At 36.4% G+C, this 19,650-nt stretch overlaps 3 protein-coding genes across 4 annotated transcripts in view; all 3 read left to right on the forward strand.

The window, feature by feature from the left end:
- Positions 1–3,029, forward strand: part of LOC106953432 (arrestin domain-containing protein 3-like) — a 14,692-nt gene extending 11,663 nt beyond the window's left edge. Inside the window, exons 1-6 of one of the 2 annotated variants that reach the window (XM_015042195.1) lie at positions 827–1,130; positions 1,220–1,280; positions 1,363–1,510; positions 1,632–1,725; positions 1,949–2,208; positions 2,565–3,029. In XM_015042195.1, the coding sequence (XP_014897681.1) occupies positions 872–1,130; positions 1,220–1,280; positions 1,363–1,510; positions 1,632–1,725; positions 1,949–2,208; positions 2,565–2,813 (1,071 nt within the window). In that variant the 5' untranslated portion in view covers positions 827–871 and the 3' untranslated portion in view covers positions 2,814–3,029. Of the gene's footprint in view, positions 1–826; positions 1,131–1,219; positions 1,281–1,362; positions 1,511–1,631; positions 1,726–1,948; positions 2,209–2,564 lie in introns of those variants that run through there. The other variant, XM_015042196.1, reaches the window with a different exon arrangement.
- A 4,756-nt stretch (positions 3,030–7,785) lies between these two features.
- On the forward strand, positions 7,786–11,918 carry LOC106953433 (arrestin domain-containing protein 3-like). The gene is made up of 6 exons (XM_015042197.1): positions 7,786–8,005; positions 9,460–9,520; positions 10,003–10,153; positions 10,523–10,619; positions 10,703–10,959; positions 11,640–11,918. The coding sequence occupies exons 1-6, from the start codon at positions 7,786–7,788 to the stop codon at positions 11,916–11,918; spliced, it is 1,065 nt and encodes a 354-aa protein (XP_014897683.1).
- A 2,564-nt stretch (positions 11,919–14,482) lies between these two features.
- On the forward strand, positions 14,483–17,469 carry LOC106953436 (arrestin domain-containing protein 3-like). The gene is made up of 6 exons (XM_015042199.1): positions 14,483–14,771; positions 14,871–14,931; positions 15,018–15,165; positions 15,299–15,392; positions 16,092–16,351; positions 16,893–17,469. Exons 1-6 carry the CDS (start codon positions 14,495–14,497, stop codon positions 17,130–17,132), a joined length of 1,080 nt encoding a protein of 359 aa, XP_014897685.1. The 5' UTR covers positions 14,483–14,494; the 3' UTR covers positions 17,133–17,469.
- The last annotated feature ends 2,181 nt before the right edge of the window (positions 17,470–19,650 follow it).

The following is a 19,650-nucleotide window of genomic DNA, read 5'->3' on the forward strand; positions in this document are numbered from 1 at the left end:
ATTGATTTCAAGTTATTGTGCATTTGCAGTTTAATGAACAGATTCTAGTCATTTTTAACTACATTTTTTGCATCCATTTCCATGTGATTTTTCTTCCAGTTAGGAGCAACAGGACAGTTCAGGCTATGATTCAATGTCTTCTTTCTTTATGGATGTATTTGTCCAATGACAAGCTCAATGTGAGCAGTGAGTTATAAGTTGTGCAATTTGTGACCTCAATAAAAAAAACTACCCAGACGTTTAGCCACTGATCTGTAGATCAGTTGATATAAGAAGATCAACATAGAGGTTAAAATGCTTTTTCACTACAATATCAGTGAATCATAGGAATTCTTCATCAAAAGAAATGCTTTTATTTGAGAGTTCATCTGTATTTCAAATGATTCAGGAAATGAACTGAAATAATTTTATTCAAATATACAGAAAAACCAAATGACAATTTTAAGCTGACCAAGACCAAGAGTGTATATCTACACTGAAATTATTCACACCGTTCATAGATTTGGGCCTGGTTCTTACTGTGTCATCAGTTCCAGAAACTTGCTCTGCTGCCTTTATCATGAGTTTATAGACCATAATAAATAACACACCTGACTGACAAAGGAAGTCTATCATGTGACACCAACTAAAATGGAAAATTTGATCAACAACGTATCATGTGACATGATGACTGTGAATTACACAGTTTTTTTTTCTTCCAAAGCTTCATTGTTCTTCTGCGATACTATTTATAGTATGCTCACAAGGTGTATGTGTCATCAAACGTGATGCTACCAAAAACCGGTTTCTCAGGTCCTTCAAGTTTGCGGCTGGGTATAAAACGAGCCGTGCTGGTTTAACGCAGGCTGATTTGTATCATACTCGGCCGAAAATGACCGTAAAAAAACTTCATATTGAATATGACGCTGTAAACAACAGGAACACTTTTACAAATGGAGATACCATAAATGGACGGATAATCTTGGAGGTCTCAAAAGAAACAAAAGTTCAGTCGCTTCTTTTCATTGCTAAAGGAAAAGCGAGGGTTTGCTGGAGTGAGCATTACGGCAACAACCAAACTCATGTATACTGGTCTGATGAGAAATACTATAGTGTAAAACATCATATGATAAGGGAATCGAGACAAGATGGTAATGTTTGATTTCATATTATAAAAAGAAAAACATGTAATGTCTTGAGCTATTTAATTGTTGACATGCTAATCTGATGTCTTTTCCAGGGACTGAAGTCATCAGTAGAGGAAAACATGTTTTTCCTTTTACCTTCAAGATACCTGACAGGTATTTTTGTCTTTTGTTGGTTTACCTTTAAATCTCTTTTCTGTCTTGTGCAGTAATCCTTCGTTGTTACGTTACTTAACAGGAAAATGCCATCATCTTTTCACTCATCTGTGGGGAGAATTGTTCATAAGTTGAAGGCGGAGCTCAAACAGTCAGTGAAGCTGAAAAAGAAAGCTAAGATCCATTTTATGTTTGTGTCCAAAGCCGACATGGACACACCGGGACTCTTGGTGAGAAACAGAATGATTAAAAGTCAATCTTGATAAAGTGCTGCACACCACAAATTAATTTTTTTTCAGGAGATGGCAAGATGTTATTCAAATTTTTATTCCAGTCGAATCTGTGCTTCAGGTTCCCCAACAGGAAAGCAAGGATAAAAGTCTTGCATTTGGTTCTGGAAATGTTTCGATGGACGTCCATGCAAAGAAAATGGGATACAAACTTGGTAAATTTTTGGATAGGGAAGAAAAAAGGAGGAGGAAATCCCAACACTTCATATTTTGATTTCCAACTTTGCACCAAAGCAAAACCTGCGACCCATTCTGCCATATCTGAGTAGTAGAACTTTACCAACCTCTTCACCAAGATCAATCCTGCCATAGTTGTTTTATTCACCACAACTGTCTGTCTTTTACGTTTCAGTGTAAATATCTGCCTCTATTTTACAGGCGAGGCCATGTACGTCAACATTCAAATCAATAATGCCTCAAGTCGTTCAGTTAAACCCAAATTTGAACTATATGAGAAGAGGAGCTTCTTCGCTCAGGGTCAACGGAAAGTTCAGACACGCACTATTCTAAAGGAAAAGTCTGATGTTGTTGAAGGACGATCCGGCCAAAAAATGTTAACGAAGATTATCGCCATTCCCAGAGAGCTTACTCCGTCCATCCTGAACTGCTCCATCCTGAAACTGGAATACAGGCTGAAAGTAAGCTTCAGTCGTGACTTATTCATATCTGTTTTGATTTTACAGACATTGGACCTTTGATTTATTTAAAGACAACAAAATCAAAAAGTTGTCACATGATGAGAAAATGTTTACATTATTTAGAAAATTGTCACCAATACAAGACAATGAAGGAGAACAGAAAGGAACCAGCCTTCTTAGTATTTGATGCTTTTATTCATGTTACAAAAACAATAATGCAGAAAATATTTGTCTAATTATAGAGAACATTAACAAATCCCTAACCCTAATGCTATGTTGTGGAACAAAATCTTCAAATATTAAGGAAATTAAACTAAACACAAAATGTATGTTTCCCCCGTGACTTTTTCTCACAGGTGTACCTTGATATCAAATGTGCTGCAGACCCAAAGGTTAAACTGCCCATTGTCATTCTCCCTGAAGATATCAGCAGAGAGTCGGGTGAAATACAACCACTTCCTCCTGCCAGGTTTGGACTTGAAGCATTTGGAAACCCAAACCCACAAACCTGGGGCACCACATCACCAGCGATGAGTCCTCCACCTCCCTATGAAGCATCTGCCATGTTTCCCTCTTTCCCCTCTGAATATAAGACTACCTTGTAATATTGTATTTTTCTTCTGTCGTGACCGCAATGCTGTTGTACCTGCACTATTTATTTTCCACGCTGTGATTCAACACTCTTGTTATGTGGAGAAACTTTAAAAAATATATATATATTTCTTTCTAAATCGTAAATTAAATCATGACACAGATTTAACAACCTTGACAGTTTTGAATTACAGTGGACATAATTTTAATAAAGCAGTGCATTGTTAAAATGGTTGGGGTTTTTTTAAACTACAGAGCAAATATTTCATAAACTGTGCTTCTGGAGCAAAACTTCGGTAAAAACGTCACTGAAATTAGCTAATATCAGTAAAAGGGGTGAAATTAGACTTAAAAAGCACATCCTCTGTTGAAGCTTATATTCTCTCCAGCAAGTTATGTTCATGAACTAGTCATCTCTAATCAGGTGATCTCTAATCTGATTGGTTGAGACACTGAAGATGTTAACCCTTTCTGAGCTGGAGTACAACTTGTTTAACTAAAATGTGCTCATGCCTACAGTATAGAGTACAAATATTTCACAACATATTTTTGATGATATATCATGTCAAAGTAGCTCCCAATGATGTTCTGAAATATATTAAAGTCTGTGAAAGTTGATAGGCATCTATGCACTTTAAATATCTCACTGTCATCATACAATCTTGGAGATGTTTCAAGTGAAGCAACTCCTAACACAATTCTGCCATTTAAATTGTCCGATTTCCAGGCAATGTTTTCTAGCAGATGCCATTTTGCCATTTGCTACCATCTCATTTACAGACAATTAAAAGAGGCACATAGAGCATGCATAAAAATAAATACAAGATAAAATAAGTATGTAGTAAGGAATGCTAATACAATGTGCATTTACACGGTTCACATGGACATTGAGGTAGAGATGAGTCGGTTTGTGGACAGTGCCCTCTGCTGATTGGAAAAAGTCACCTCCATATCTTTAGTCTTGTTTATGTTTTGTTCCAGACCACAACTGTGACACCAATCCACAAACTCATTTGTCAGACTTGGCAAATGACCACTTAATTTAACCCTTAAATGCAGGAGTGACAGGACCCTAAGTGACCCTATATCAGTGTGTTTAAGGATTATCGTTGTAATATGTATTGTTATATAATTGTGTTAATCAAGTTGTGTCTACACAAGAATGATTTTAAGTGAATTATTAAATTAATTATTAATTCAGGGGCACTGAATTATTTTATTTTTATTATTTTGAACATTTTAATAAAATTTTTGAAAGTTGCACAGCAATAGAACAATATGAAAATCTATTTTGTTTGCCTGTGAGTGTGTAAGAGTATGCGTGTGGAAGACAAGGCCCTATAAATGTTAGCTAGTTTACAAAATAGGCAAACCAAATCAAATGTACTCGCAATAATGGGCATTTTTCCTCTCCACTGTTACTACAAGCAAGGGCAGTAAGAGGGATTGCTGCAAAACAATGCAAGCAATTATCTGCTCATCCAGGAGCAGTGAATGCTCCTGCTGCCCAGAAAAATCAACCAATTTGAATAACTAAACTTAATACACTGAACCAATAGCTAGGACCAATTGGGATGAATGTATGATTGGCTTGCAATGACTTTTGCGAAGCACTTTGAGATGACGTGTTGTCAATAGGTGCTATAAATTGGAATTAATTGAATAAAATTAGAGATATTAGTTAGCTGGTAAGTGCAAATTCTTCACTGTATCTCTTCCAAAGCACAAATACACACAATTACAGTGTCATCATTCAACCTTGTTACACATTTCCCTTAGTGTTCAATTTCTATGGGTTTAATTAAATGCGTGGTTTACTGTGGTTTTTACCAAAACCTAGTGAGTTTTATGTCCATAGTGCAAAATGTATTAACCAAGACAAAAACTGATGTGTTCAATACTTCTTTTCCCTGCTGTGTCTTGGGTATTGAGCCTGAAAGATCTAAAATACTGCAATGCCCTATACTACCAGAAGAGGGAGCTGCAGCATGAATGTGAGAGGTTCTGAAAAGTCAAATGTACTATACACTCTGAAACAGTTAAATAGTCCCGAATCGGTTTCCTGTTTGCTCAATGATAGATTTCAAAACTTGTTGCTCTATAAGCTACTGAATGTCCAAAGGACAAAATACATTTCAGTGATGCTGGTAAGGTAGATCCTCTCGTCATCGGAGACTTTGTCCCTCAGTGTCTTCAAGATGCAACATCTGGTTTTTGTTCGAGAAACTTTGGCTTCTTTAAATCAACTTACATATGGTCATGTTAGTTTTTTTCCCCTTGAATTTATTATCTCTTAAGGTTAATATTTTTATGGAAGTTGCTTTATGGGAGTTGTTAATGTTTCAAGTGTTTTTAAGTCCATTTATTGTTTCTATCCTTTTTGAATTTCTCTGAATGGTGCGATACAAACTTGCCAGTAAACCTAATGTTGATTTCTATCTTAAAGCATGGATCTCGATGTCACAACACTGATGCAACAGGTGCCATGTTTCCATAAACATTAAATCCAAAGTGAAAGGAGAGGTCACAGATGTCAATAATGGATCCTGGACTGTGTGGTTTGCTCATATTGTCGCCTATGAATACTGAAAATAAAATGCTCTTTGGACTAAAGTCTGATAACAGTCGTGGAAATTTATTAGCTGCATTTAGAAATCTTATCTGGCGATTGATTTACTGTACTTATCGGACACTAGTAAAAAATTCAGTTGCTTTTAAAATGAAAGGTGAAAACATGCACCAGCTCTCACACTTCAACACAACAACTATTACTTCTAAAAATCTATAAAAGGCTCTGAAACCAACTCCATCCATGTTCACTTATACTCGGACCAAATTCCACGTCTCTGTTGAATGAAAACATCATGATGCTGCCACTACGATGCAAGACAATGGTGTGTTAGTGATGATGTTGTTAGTTTTCCACCACACACAATCCAAAGCGATTTAGATGAGGATTGAAAAGTTTCAAGTGTCAGCTGACTAGAATGTCTTCTTCGTTGTGAATGGCGAGTGCCCTGCCTGGCTTGTGGCAAACTTTAAATAGGACATCTTGATTCTTCTGTTCTTCTTCGTTCTTCCAGCTTTGTGGACTGCAGGTATAACATTTATCCTGTCGACAGAGCCTCTCACCTCACCTGTGGATCCCAGAGTTATTATGGCTCTCATGACTGTTTCTGTGATTAACGCTCTTCTCACACAGCCTGCAAATTTATAGTGACAATCATGTGGCATTCCTATTTTTTATTGTCTGTAGAACGAAGGAACAGAGATTCAAAACCCAAATAAAGCATTTTATATGTATAAATGAAAGCAAACACCATGAACAATAGTCACATCAAAAATATTGTTGGGCTCACTTTCATATAGTTTACGAGATTACTCATTAAATGTGTTTAGAGTCAAGAGCCATGTGCAAATCAAAGTCCCTTAGTTCATGCCTAAAGATAAGATAATAAATTCGATTTCAAGAGGATTCATGAAAAATAACTGCCACAAATATTTTAGATTTGACCTGTAAGATGCAGGAAGCATATTGATAATTTGTACTGTTGTGATTAGCTGTATGCATAACAACAACGGTAACAGTAAGATGCTTGTAACTCTTTTCTTTAATGTAAATGTAGAAGTATTTGTTTTAAACTTTGTAAACATTAGTTATGTCCTGACATATTTGCAAACACCACAAAATACATTTCTATTTAATCTTGTGTGCCCCTCTACTAAAATCGATTTGCCGATTATTACTCAAAATTAGACTTTACAAATGTAGGCATTGCAAGGATTTGTCACTCTGTGAAGAAACATGGATCGGATATAATGTACTAAGAGTGAAATCTATCATCATAATCCTGAGGAAATCATTAAAAATTATGAATAAGGTGTATCAAGGTGGATTTGAATTGAATGTACAAATAAGATGCGTAAAGGAATCCAATTGCAGCTATGTGTGAGAAACTGTAATAATTTGGTGGGTGGGAAGTGAAGACCCTTCCATATTTTTATGAGGACCTAAAATGTTTCGATTTTGTCTCTGACTGAAACTTGAAAGTGCAAAGAACAATGTATAAAATCACCATTTTTACAGAAGAATCTCAAATTTTGATATCAGATTTTTGTAGTATTCTCTAGCAAAAGCCCAGGAGCAAAGCGGTGCACAAAGTGCTCTCATTAATTAAAGTGCAGTCTGCAGACCCAAACAAACATTCAAGTCCAGCTCTCCGATATTTAACTGGAGCTGGACTTTTGTATTGATTTGCTTCAATGGCGACTTCTTTTTCTGATCAGTAGCACATTATAAGGTTCAGAATGACAATACAGTCAAATGTGACCAAAAATGAAGATGATGACGGCAGAGCAACACACTTAATAAAAAGCAAACGCATGTCCGTGGAAACTGTAGTGCCTCCGTACAAGCTTCTAAAATAAATATAAAAACATTTGTGAGCAAATCACCAGATTATTTATTGTGATTCAGAAATTGTCACTTTCATCCCGTAATAGTCTTAAATTCAGTTTGGGTAAATCCCATAAGGTACCATTTGTGAAGAACTGCAGCCTTTAGCAAAGCTTTTGAAGGAGCTTTTACTATTGCACAGACTGCTTTTATGGACTATGTCATGAATTTCAAAGAGTGCCTCCTTTGAAAAAAAAAATGAAGAAAGACACTTCCTTAATTATAAAACAAGGTGCTAAAGCGTACATTTAAATCCAGGAAGATTAGGTTTTATTGGGCTGGACGGGAAAGGGAGGCTGTTCTCGCCACACTTACTATTGTTGAGGCATTTAACACGTGTGACAAGATCTGCAGACCACAATGGGAAGACAATAAACCACAAGGATATAAATAGAGTCAGTCCCCTCTGGCAAGTTTGCTCCTGCTGAAAGCAGTCTTCTTTTTTGCCTCCCTTTTGCTTTGATATCTGTTTCCTCTCGCCAGACATGATGAAGTCGAACATAAAGAAAATAAATGTTACTTATAATTCGATGGATGATGAATCTCCGCTGACTAACGGAGACACGGTTGAAGGTGAGGTGACGGTGGAAGTGGAAAAGGAATGCCGAATCAACTCCCTCTACGTCAAGTTCAAGGGGAAAGCAAACGTTTTATGGAGCGAGACGAACCTCAACAGTACTAAGTTATACCGGGCCAAAGTCAAATACTTCAGCGTCAGACATTACTTCGTTAACGAGAAAAGCCCCAAAGGTAAACTTTTGTTTTGGTTACTGCAGGTTTCCTTGTATAGATATTTTTTTTCTTCACCAGAATCTTGATATTATCAAGGAGAAAAGTATCGTAATAGCCTACGAGCTGTCATGTGAAATAAAAAATGTATTTTTTTTTTATTTTTCAGAATAAATATGAGAAAAGCTTTAAATCTGGCACAAAGCCCATCTGGTGACAGGGAAAAAAAATAACTTGTCATCACGACTTGTGTAATGCGTGGGAACGGCATCATGCGCACATCAAACTCTTCCGACGTCAGTATCGGCGCATGGTCAAAACTGGCTTCAAAATGCAATAAAACGTAATAAAAACAAAATTATGTAATCGACCGAAATAGTAATAAAATCACTGAATGCAGTCCTCTGTCAATCAAATCGCTTAAATGTGTAATATTTACAACGTGATTGTTATTAGAATATTAATTGGGATGCACACAAACACTGGTTGCATAGTGTGCAACATTATTACGGTACAACTTTTAACAAACACTCGTTTGTTAAAAGTTTACAAAGTGCCGTCAAGGATTTTATTCCATTACAATTAGCATTATCCAGAACTAAGAGTATTTTGCAAAGAACCCATGCCTCACTGACTGAAGAATAAAACAAAGTAAGACCTGACTTGTGTCCATGTTTGGAACACCTGCCAGCATGGAGCAGCAGGGACTCACTTTTGAAATCATCTTATTGTCACAAATTAAAAATGTAGCTACCACTAATTAAGCAACTCGTTCCCACGAGCTATTAAGTTGTTTCCAAGTCTTGATGAAAGTTTTCAGACCTTTTTCCATCATTTTATCCCAAATAAAAACAATTTGACCTTTGCACACTTTGTATTCTGGTTCAGCTAAAAAGAAAATTATTTATCTTTCGCATTCAACCTAATGTGAGCATCAGATATTGCCTTCCTGAATGTTTGTTTTGGTATTCTCCTGTCAAAAACCAGTAACAAAGACAAACTAAACAAGCAACTAAATACACAATTTCAAAGCAGAAAGTGAATAAAGTTGAGTAACTGCAGACTGTGAAACTGTGTACAGTGTTGAGAATAAATAAGTCGGTGTTTACCTTTGATCTCTTTCAGCTAGTGGCTAAGCTAAACCTAAAGGAAATGACATGTCAGGAAATTACATGTCAGGAAATTACATTTTGTCTGTTACCTCCTAAAGGTGGCATGCCAGAATGGACCAGCTGTATTTTGGTATTAATAAATGGCATTCATGAATTCAGCTCACCGACTCTTCTTTAACCTCATACATCAAGAACTCAGCATGTAGAACGGATGATTCTCCTTATACAGGTTACTGTATAACTGATCTTATGTCACTTTTGAGAAAAGGTGATTTCTCAATTCATTTGCATTTTATTTAACATTTCCTGCAGTTTTTTTTTTATCTTTTTGTAAGTTTTTAATATTGTTTTTCATTTGTTTAGAGTCACATATTCTGACTCCAGGAATTCATGTCTACCCATTCTGCTATCAGTTCCCTGAAGAGTAAGTAACAATGACTCCCAAAAGTGAGAGTCATTGTTTTTTGTAAGATTTTTTTTTATTATTATTTTAATAAATCAGTGTAATGCTTATATAATGTGACATTTGGTCAAATGTAACTCAGCGGTGATTCTGTGTGCCCCCAACCAGAGCCGGTTGTTGTTTAATTACCTCATTTCTCCTTGGGATCATTATAGCGTTTTTGATTTTGAATTTGAATTGAGATGTTGCCTAGAGCTCCAGCTGTTGAAGGAGAACATACAAAGTAAGGAAAACAGAATGGATTGAACAGCAACAATGTGTAGCCCCTCTGCGTTCAGCTCTTTGGCAAGCCACTGAAAAAAAGCTGAGCGCAAATGGAGAAAAAGTCCATTTATGCTCTCTTGTCAAGTTGGCTTATGTTAGACCATTTTGAGAAAAGGTGATCAATTTTTCTGTTCTGCATGATGCTCACCATCACCTGGCTTTCTCTGGTTCCTCTCTAGGGGCATTCCCTCCTCCTTCTACAGCAGGTATGGAAGCGTGACATACTCTCTGGAGGCTGTTTTGAGCAGAAAAATGAGCATGGACAAGAAGAGCACGATTCCAATAAATTTTTTTGCAAAAATAGACCTGAACTCAAACCCTGAGTTAATGGTATGTTCTGGCATCCACTTTTATTCAATTTTTAGATGTTAAAAAAATGATTCTATAGTATATTGTTGGTGACAAAAATCTTAAGGTTCAAGATGGATTTTGACAGCAGTCAAGACAAGGTCCTGGTAAGGAGGCAGAATAGGATATTTTGGAGTTTTGGTGGGTAGAAGAGGGCTAAACATTTTTAGTTTGTTGGGGATTCTTTTACACCATTGTAATGTCATCATATCAATTTATAATAGTCTCCAGCTCAAGCTGCCTGAAAGCTTTACGAGAGCTTAAATCACTGTTTACAGTCATCTGTGTTGGAAGTAACTCCTCAATTTGTATCTTACAATGAAAACATTAATTTAGTAAGTCGCCTTTCAGGAACCAAAATCCGAATCCCTGGAAAAGACAATGACATTATTCACCGCAGGAAGTGTCGCCATGGATGTGAATCTTGAACGAACATGTTTCTTCCAAGGTCAGAGGTTATGAAGTGCTATTGACAGTGATATACAACTGACTGTTTGAAGGCTTTTTCTTACCTCTCTTTGTGTTCCACAGGAGAAGAATTGTCAGTTTCGTTGAGGATTCAAAACAATTCACCTCATGACATCAAGCCCAAGTACTCTATATACAAGAAGACAAGCTACTTTGCACGGAAGAAGAGAAAATGCCAGACTAAAGTTATAGTAAATGAGGTGGGAACACCCATCCCTCCTTCAGCTTCAGAAAATGTTACAAAGGTCCTCACCATTCCCAAAGATGTGAAGCCCTCCATACATAACTGCAAAATCATTAAAGTTGAGTACAGGTTAAAGGTAAGCAACCCCAAACAGTTGGACAGTTGTGTGATGTTAAAAAGCAAAACATCACAAATAGAACAGATTGATCAGACCTCTTAGTTGCTTCTGCAACCAAAACTCCCCCATGCAATAAAACTCAGAGCTGATCAGACAAGAACTGCTCCCCAATAAAACAAAACAAACAAGAAAATCATCTTGCTTGGAGTAAAAATCCTACAGAGATTCACAAGCTTGGATCTCTGTGGACTTTGTCCTACTCTGTTGGATAGGCAAAGTTGACCGAGGAGTTTTACAATCTTCAAAGTAAAGCGGAGAACTTTTAAAACATCCAGGTTTTCTAAAGCCGACACCTGGGAAGATCTCCACCACATTCAGTTCACTGCAAAAGCGTGGCGCTAAAAAAGTGCGGCTGTTTCATTAAAGCGAAACAGAGGATCGCTTAGCTGCCGACATCTCCCAGAATGCCGTGCGCTTCTGGGTCAGAGTTTAGTGAAATTAATGAAAAATCTATGGGATGTATTATCCCATAGATTTACATCCCATGGATGTATTATCAGTTGATATAAGCATTGTTATTGATTTATTTTCTAGGCCTAACTATGATATATATTTTCACCAAATGCTGTTACAAACTTTGATTGTATTGAATATGTTCTTTTCCTAAGATATTGAAGTTACTTTTTTTTTTCCCACAGGTTTACCTTGATGTGAAGCGTGCTTTAGATCCAGAGATTAAAATAGAAATAGTCATCCTGCCATCTGGTACATCCGCAGGATGGCAGGATGTGCCATCCTGCCATCCTGGAACCAGGGTGGAACCAGGGTCATACCCTCCTGCTGACCTCAAATCACATGGGAACTATGGGACTCCAGACCCTCCAGCCTGGGACTTTGCACGTCGAATTCCACGAGCAGTGCTTCAACCGTCTGGCCATCCTTCCTTTGGGGGATTTGGAACGAATCCTTCTTCATAACATGTTTCCTGTAAACATTAGACAAGAAGAAAAGACACTCGTCTACTTTTACTCAGAATCAGGTTTATTCGCTAAGTTTCACAAACAAGGAATCCAGGCCTCCATTGGTTAATACATTTGATTTCCATTGATGATTTTTGTGTGATTTTGTTGTCAGCACATTCAACTTTGTACAGAACAAAGTATTCAATGAGAATATTTCATTCATTCAGATCTAGGATGTGTTATTTGAGTGTTCCCTTTATTTTTTTGAGCAGTGTATATATATATATATATATATATATATATATATATATATATATATATATATATATATATATATATCTGACTACAGCTACCCAGAGAAGACCTTCCCTTTGTCTCCAAAGAACCCTGACCGCCTTGGTTCAGATGTCCTCATACCTCTACTCTCAAGCCTTCCTTGAAGTGACAATGGGCGCTATATAATGCCAGTTAGCCTGAAAACTGACCTTCAAGACAAGAGTTACTACTACTACTACACTACTACTACACTATCTGGGAGGAGTCTCTCGGAAACCCTCAGTTATTTCTCTGAGTGGGTGGGGCTTATGTGATGTCATAAAATAATCAAACCGGTGTGCTGTTGGAATAATCTAGGAAACATACTGGAGTGATGTTCCAATATGATCCTATTAGCCACTTTAGAGGTTACAATTTATATCCAGTTCACTGCTTGGTCCAAACAAGTGCATTGTGCTTGATATCAGTCTTTGCATATGAACGATGAAATAAAGCAAAACCAAAGAATGCAAAATGTTTTACATGTTAATATTAAATTTGCCACAGGATTTCTGTTTTCATTTTATATTTGTAACTGATAAAGTTTAAATCATAACTCAAAATGCACAATCACAATTTTGCATAAATGCAGCCCGTCTTCATTATAAGCACAGACTGTGTGTGGATTTTGTCAAATTTAACCATCCAAATTTAGAACGTGCAGATTGTTCTTAAAAAGTTATAAGTATCCTTGGCCTTGGTTTCCACTGAGGACAATATTTTTGCACTATGTTGTACAGACAGACGACCTTTAGAGCTTAACACATTTTGTGGATTCAGGAACACTTACTGCTTTGGTGAGAAAGCTGTTCTGATTTGATAAAGATGTGACACAAACATTTTGCAGAGATATGGATAAAAGCAGTTCTTATAGGTGAAAGGTCAAATCTGGAATGTTTTGTTTACACTACAAAGTACATAATAAATGTATGATCTATGTTTCTCCTTCATTGTGTCTTTATGAAGAAATAAACATATTAAGGGCATTTAGATATTTACATAAATGCAATTGATGCCCTTCAAAGGTAGTCAGTATTTCAAAAATAATGTCAGGATCCCTATGGACATTTTGAAAGTATATCCAGTTACGTAAATTTTAAGGTTACATAAAAATTATGTTTTTATGTCATCTAAAAATTATGTTTGGTTATTTTAAGTACCTTAAGATAACAGAATAAGAGGCTCCTTTTGAAATCAAATGTGATCTTCAGGTACTCTCTCTTGTTTAGTGCAGAGTCAAGTGTTTCAACAATATACACAAAAAATGAGATGAGAAAATAGGAATTTTTATTCCTATTACACCATTTTTTTGGTTCTGTTTATAGCTACGTCTGTGCACTTAGTTGTTGGACGTTTCACTGTAGATTTGATTATTTCAATGTTCCACTTTTTCAGGTACAAACGTTGCCTCATCCCACAACATTTTGTACCTGAAATGAAAAAGGGCCCAAACAGAAATGAGAACCACATTAAATGTGGTGTAATTAACATTTAGGAAAATTATACATGAGATTTGAGCATTTGTATCGGCATATAATAGAACATCTAAAAATCCAATAAAACTGTAATGCAATAATTTACGCACAAGTTAGTTTGACAGTAAGAAGGGATGAAATGCAATGCACAGGTTCAAGCAAGGGCTACAAGTTGCTGAAAAAGTACATTGTTAATTGTTTGTAACTCACCATGACTTGTAGATTTAGACCTGATTCAAAATACTTAGCCTTAGTGACACTCTTGTTTTACTTGTTTGGCTAGACTGTAACATCTGATACTCCCATTTTTTTAGGGTTCCAAGTAGGAACATTTGTGATTTATTTTATAAAATACATAAATATATATGTTTTTCTCAGCTTGTATGCATCAACATTTGGAATGTAAACCAAACTATCAAAACCATAATGACATACAATTATCGCAATGTAAAATTACGGCTGTGGAAACACAAAGGGAGATTTGCCATTTCAGTGGGAGAGAAAACCTGGAGCAGATAAATGTTACAGAAAATATGTCATGTCACACTTACGCAGCTTGCCCACATTTGTTAATACTTGTTTACTCAGCTGCTTGGTATGCCAACATTGCAGTTTGATTGTTTTTTTTTTTTACCAGAAAATAAACCACATTTAGTTTGCCAACAATGCATTCTGCAGGAATGATGCAACGTAAACAGGTTTCTCGGGATCTCCAAGCTCGTATAAATGCTGTGGAGTCAGTGTGTTGGCTGCACTCGGGGCTGATTTTCACAATGGTTCGCACTCCTCTCTCTGCTGAAAATGACTATCAAAAACTTTCAGATTGAATATGACGCCATCAACAGAAGGAACATTTTCACAAATGGAGACACCATTAACGGACGGATCATCCTGGAAGCCTCCAAAGAAACGAGAATCCAGTCACTTGTTTTTATAGCCAAGGGAAAAGCTCGGGTTCACTTCACTGAACACTATGGAATACTGGGAAAAACCAACCCAGAAAGAACTGAGGATTACAGGCATAAACAGAAATATTACCGACTGAAGCAGTACATCTTGAAAGAAACAAGACAGAATGGTATTGTATGGCTTCAAGTTTTAACGTTATTTGTTTGGCCCAACTTTAAGAGTCGATGATGCTGATTAAGCAAAAATAATAATAATAACACTTTTTAAGGGAGGGAAATGATTGGAAAAGGACGGCATGTATTTCCTTTCAGCTTCAAAATTCCTGACAGGTAATTCATGTTTAATTAGATGAGATTTCACATTTTGTCACTTTTCAGATGTTTAATCCTTGTGTGTGTTTTCTTTAATTTAACAGAACATTCCCTTCATCGTTCTCCTCAGTATTTGGCCAAATTATTCATACCTTAAAAGCCAAGGTTAAACAGTCTATGATGCCGACAAGAAAAGCTAAAACCCACTTCACATTTGTCTCCATAGCAGAGATGAATTTACCAGGGATCACGGTGAGAAAGAAAATGGAGTTCTTCAAAAACTGATATGATTTAAGGAACTCGGGGATGCGCCGTTTCAGAAAAATATAACATTATCTTATAGCATTTAATATATGTAAATCCCTATGTTGAAATGTCTTTTCAGGTTTCTCAGCGTAAAAGCAAGGAGAAACACATTGCTTTAAGATCTGGAGTAGTATCACTGGAAATTTATACCAGGCAGATGGGGTACATACCTGGTAAATACGGTTTTATTGGTATTCTGACTGTCTTCGTTCTCAAACACCATCTCAAATATTGACGGTTATGCAATGTGGCTCAAGAACCTCCCAGCCTCTCCTCAGGTTTTTTTGAGAAAAAAATATGACAAATTTTTTAGTGACAAAATTTGTCACTAAAATTTTTTTGTGACCAAATTTTAGTTCTGTCACTAAAATGACAAAACTAAAATTTTGTCATTTTAGTTTTGTTATGACTAAAATGACAAAATATAGGGCTTTAAGAACAACTGATAATATATGAGTAACACCTTGCATGGAAAATTGAAAATAAACTGCAAATACAGCTAATATGCAAGTTCAGTAGAACCAGTTTGATAAGAGTCTGACACCTTGCATAAAGGCTACCTTTATATTTTTGAAATAAGTTAAACGCGTTCAAATATTATTTTTTCAGCCCGTTGACTTTTAGGGGCTTCTCACCTTTGTTCATTCTTTTGCTGGTCTGTAACCCCCCGTCCTTCCTCCTCCTTGCTCTGTAATAACATAGATGCATTTCTCAAGTGTGCCTTCAACAAAAATAAAAAATAAAATGTCAAGACAACAAAACCCAAATAATTGTAATTTTTTATTTTTTTTATTTTGTAATTATAATGTAATGTGATCCCCATGTCCTGCTGCATAAATGATTTGAACTGACCACCTCTTTCTGTTGGGCAGGTGAAGATCTCCATGTCACTGCTAAAATTACCAATCTTTCTAATCGTTCAGTCAAACCCAAATTTGTACTGGATGAAAAGAAGACGTACAATGGAGGAGATTATATCAAAGTCGATAAGCATGACATTCTTCAGGAAAAGGCTGATGCTTTGAAGTCAATGAGTGGCACAAAAACTGTGACAAAGGTGTTTACTATCCCCAGAGAGCTACCTCCATCCATTTTAGTTTGTCCTATTATCAAGCTGGAGTACAGGCTGAAGGTAAGCTTTGCTACTTATTTGATTGCAAACTACACACAAGTACGTTATTATGTCATTTTCTTGTACATTGTACTAATATTTATGCAATTAATGACGTCAAAATAAAAATATTAAATGGTACTGCTGCTTTTTCAAATCACAAACAGCATTGTCGTCATGGCAAACTGTAAATGGCAAACGGCTTTTATTCGCATAGCGCCTTGTCCAGAGGACCCTAAAGCGTTTCACACACTGTTCACGCACACAATCACACGCCGATGGCGGTGAGCTACTACATAGTAGCCTCGCAGACCCCATTGGCAGTTTTTTTATGCAGTGATGCCTCCGGGCCCTCTGACCACCAACAGCATGCTGAAACTAGATTCACTTTTTGGGTGAACTGTCATCCCCAGACACAAATGTGCCCATCAAGTCCAACTAATTGGATTTTATTTCTGGTGGTACATTAAAAAGGTCTAATTTTAATAATTTGAAACAATAAAAATACTGAAACATTTCGTCTTCTTCTATTCATTTGAATGTTTTTTTTTCTTTCTCATAGGTATATCTTGACATCACATATGCGCCATACATAGTGCTTAAACTCCCCATTGTCATCCTACCTGACCTTTCCGACGAAAATCTCTTACCTCCTTCCAGTAGCTACATTTGTGAATTATTAGGAACTTCATATGAGCCACCAAGGATCACCAGATTACAGGCTATTGATCCTCCACCTCCCTATGAAGCAGCTGCATCCTACCCCTTGTGTTCATCTTCAGATTATACAACTATGTTATAGATACCAGCTTTGCATGAAGATGTTGGGATGTTTGGATGATGTTAGTCTACTTCGCTTTTAACATAAACCGCTCTGCAATCCAAAGTGGCTGACTGTGCGACGTACATTACAACTGGACAAACTGACAAGAAAGTTTTGTTCAAATTGTTTGTGTTTGTGTGCCTAAATTTCAGTTGGTATCTTTGAAACTGCTTTATTTATTTATTATTTATTTATTTAACTGTATTGCAGATCACTTTCTTTTTGTCAAATGAAATATTGTGTTGCTCTAGGTTTGCTTCCAACCTTCCAGCCTTGTGATTTAATGTGTTGTATCAATAAACTTACAGCCTTTAACTGACTTGGTAAATATCTGAATGTGGGGTTAGGCTACAATAAAAGCTTGATTACCAGGAACATCAAGCTATAACTACGGCTCCTGTTGGGTTTTTTTCCCCGTCCACAGCGGTCAGTATCGAAAGTGAAACACTGACTGGGTCACAGGCCACCGGGCTCATTGGTCTTTTCCACGGAAAGATGTAAGATTTCACAGTGGATCACTGATTCCTGTGTACTGACGCTCATGCTGGTTATAATGTTTCAGAAACAATCACAAATTACTGAGAAACAGGGTCACTGCTCCTTTCAACAAGTGTGAAGTGTGGCGCTGAAACTGTTTCAAATTATTCACAGACAACTTTGATTTTCATCTCTGTCCTAATGAAACATGTTGTCCAATATGCTGGATAACGCTGTCTCCTATTGGTGCCCCCCTGTCATTACAAATGTAGCGTCTTCTCACAAAGACGCGATTGATAAAAATATAAATATGTCCCTCACTGTCTTCAGTGATAGCATGCAGTGTTTTATTGATCTTAAATAAGCAATAGGGTTACAATAAGTAAAGCTTACTTACAATAAGTAAAGCTGTGTGTCTGTATAAGATGAACCTGGATAGACAGATGATAAACGATAGGTTAGCATTGTTGGACATTGTCAGAGCCTTGCAACAGAAGGTTTGCTGTGGTTTGAGATCATATCAAAACAGTATGCATTTAAGTCTGAGATACATGCAAAATTATCTGATATGCAATTTTGAAAAATGGTTCTTTATGTATAAAGGATCACTCAGAAACAACCATGATTATTCATTGATACAGCTCAACGTTGGAATATTTTAATTCCTTTGTTAGGTTGTTCAGGCACTTGTAGTACCTGAATGACTCGCTCCACAATCTCATCATAAGCCTTTATCCACTGATCCAATTCTCAGGAGTAAAAAAAGGCAGGTGTATATCACAAAGTCAGTTTTCCAGAAGGCCTGAAAGCTGCACTGAGATATTTTTACCACATGCTATCATAACAATTTCGTACAAAAACATTTCACAATCTTAAGAGCATGATCACAGTCTGGATCATCAAGCAAGTGTTTCAACACTCAAGTTAACCAGGTCTTTCTATCAATTCTTCAGAGTGTTGTCTGTGATTCAACAACCTTTGTTTATTTCTCCTGGCCTGCTTTTAACTTCTCATTTATCAAAGTTTAACAGCTTCACTCCACTGTCATTTAAATGAGATTTTTGTTTTTACAAGAATACTCTTATGTCACACAGCATGACAAAGTTTCACATTTTGAACTCCTATAAAGAGTAAGATAATCAAAAGGTGTTTTCAAAAACAATATGTGCTACATATCCGAACACTGAATTTCAGCTAAATCTGCCTTTTTTCTTTTTTTCAAAAAAATACTGGTGTGTTTTCATGACTTTATGTTTTTTTTGTTTGTTTTTTTTTTCCTGAAAGTACACCTTAAGGTGTTCCAACCAGTCACACGTTTTGTCATCAGACAACCTGAACAGGTTTGTCGGGATTTACAAGCTTACCTGCAGTGCGTGTTCTTTAGCACAATTGACACTGCTGAGGAGGACTGTTGGGTTCACACAGTTCCAACCTCGTCTTGGTTTGCGCTTCTCACTCTGATGAAAATGACCATCAAACACTTTCAGATCGAATACGATGCCATCAACAGAAGGAACATTTTTACCAACGGAGACATCATAAATGGACGGATCATCCTAGAAGCCGTGAAGAAAACAATAATCCAGTCGCTTGTTTTTAAAGCTACAGGAAAAGCTTCGCTTCGCTTAGTTAATTACTATGGGAACATAATAGACAGGGAGGATGAGAGAGATGATCAAATTCACCTGGACAAAATAAAATATTATCGAATCAAACAGGATATCCTGAAAGAAGGAGAACAAGAAGGTGACACGATTTTAATTTACTGTTCATTTCATTTTCTGTCACTAATTTAACAAGAGTTGACGATATTGATTAAACAAAAGCCTTTTCTCTTCCAGACTGGAACATCATTGAAAAAGGAAGGCATGTCTTTCCTTTCAGCTTCAAGGTACCAAACAGGTATGATTCCTTTATTTATTCTAGAGTTCATGTCTTTATCTCTTGTCAGACTGTAATCCTTTTTTTTTTTTTTTTTTTTTTTATATATAAATTTTTAATTAATATATTTAAAACATAT

Source organism: Poecilia latipinna, unplaced genomic scaffold, assembly GCF_001443285.1.
Source record: "Poecilia latipinna isolate Pla-1442-1.1 unplaced genomic scaffold, P_latipinna-1.0 Scaffold580, whole genome shotgun sequence".
Classification (NCBI taxonomy): domain Eukaryota; kingdom Metazoa; phylum Chordata; class Actinopteri; order Cyprinodontiformes; family Poeciliidae; genus Poecilia; species Poecilia latipinna.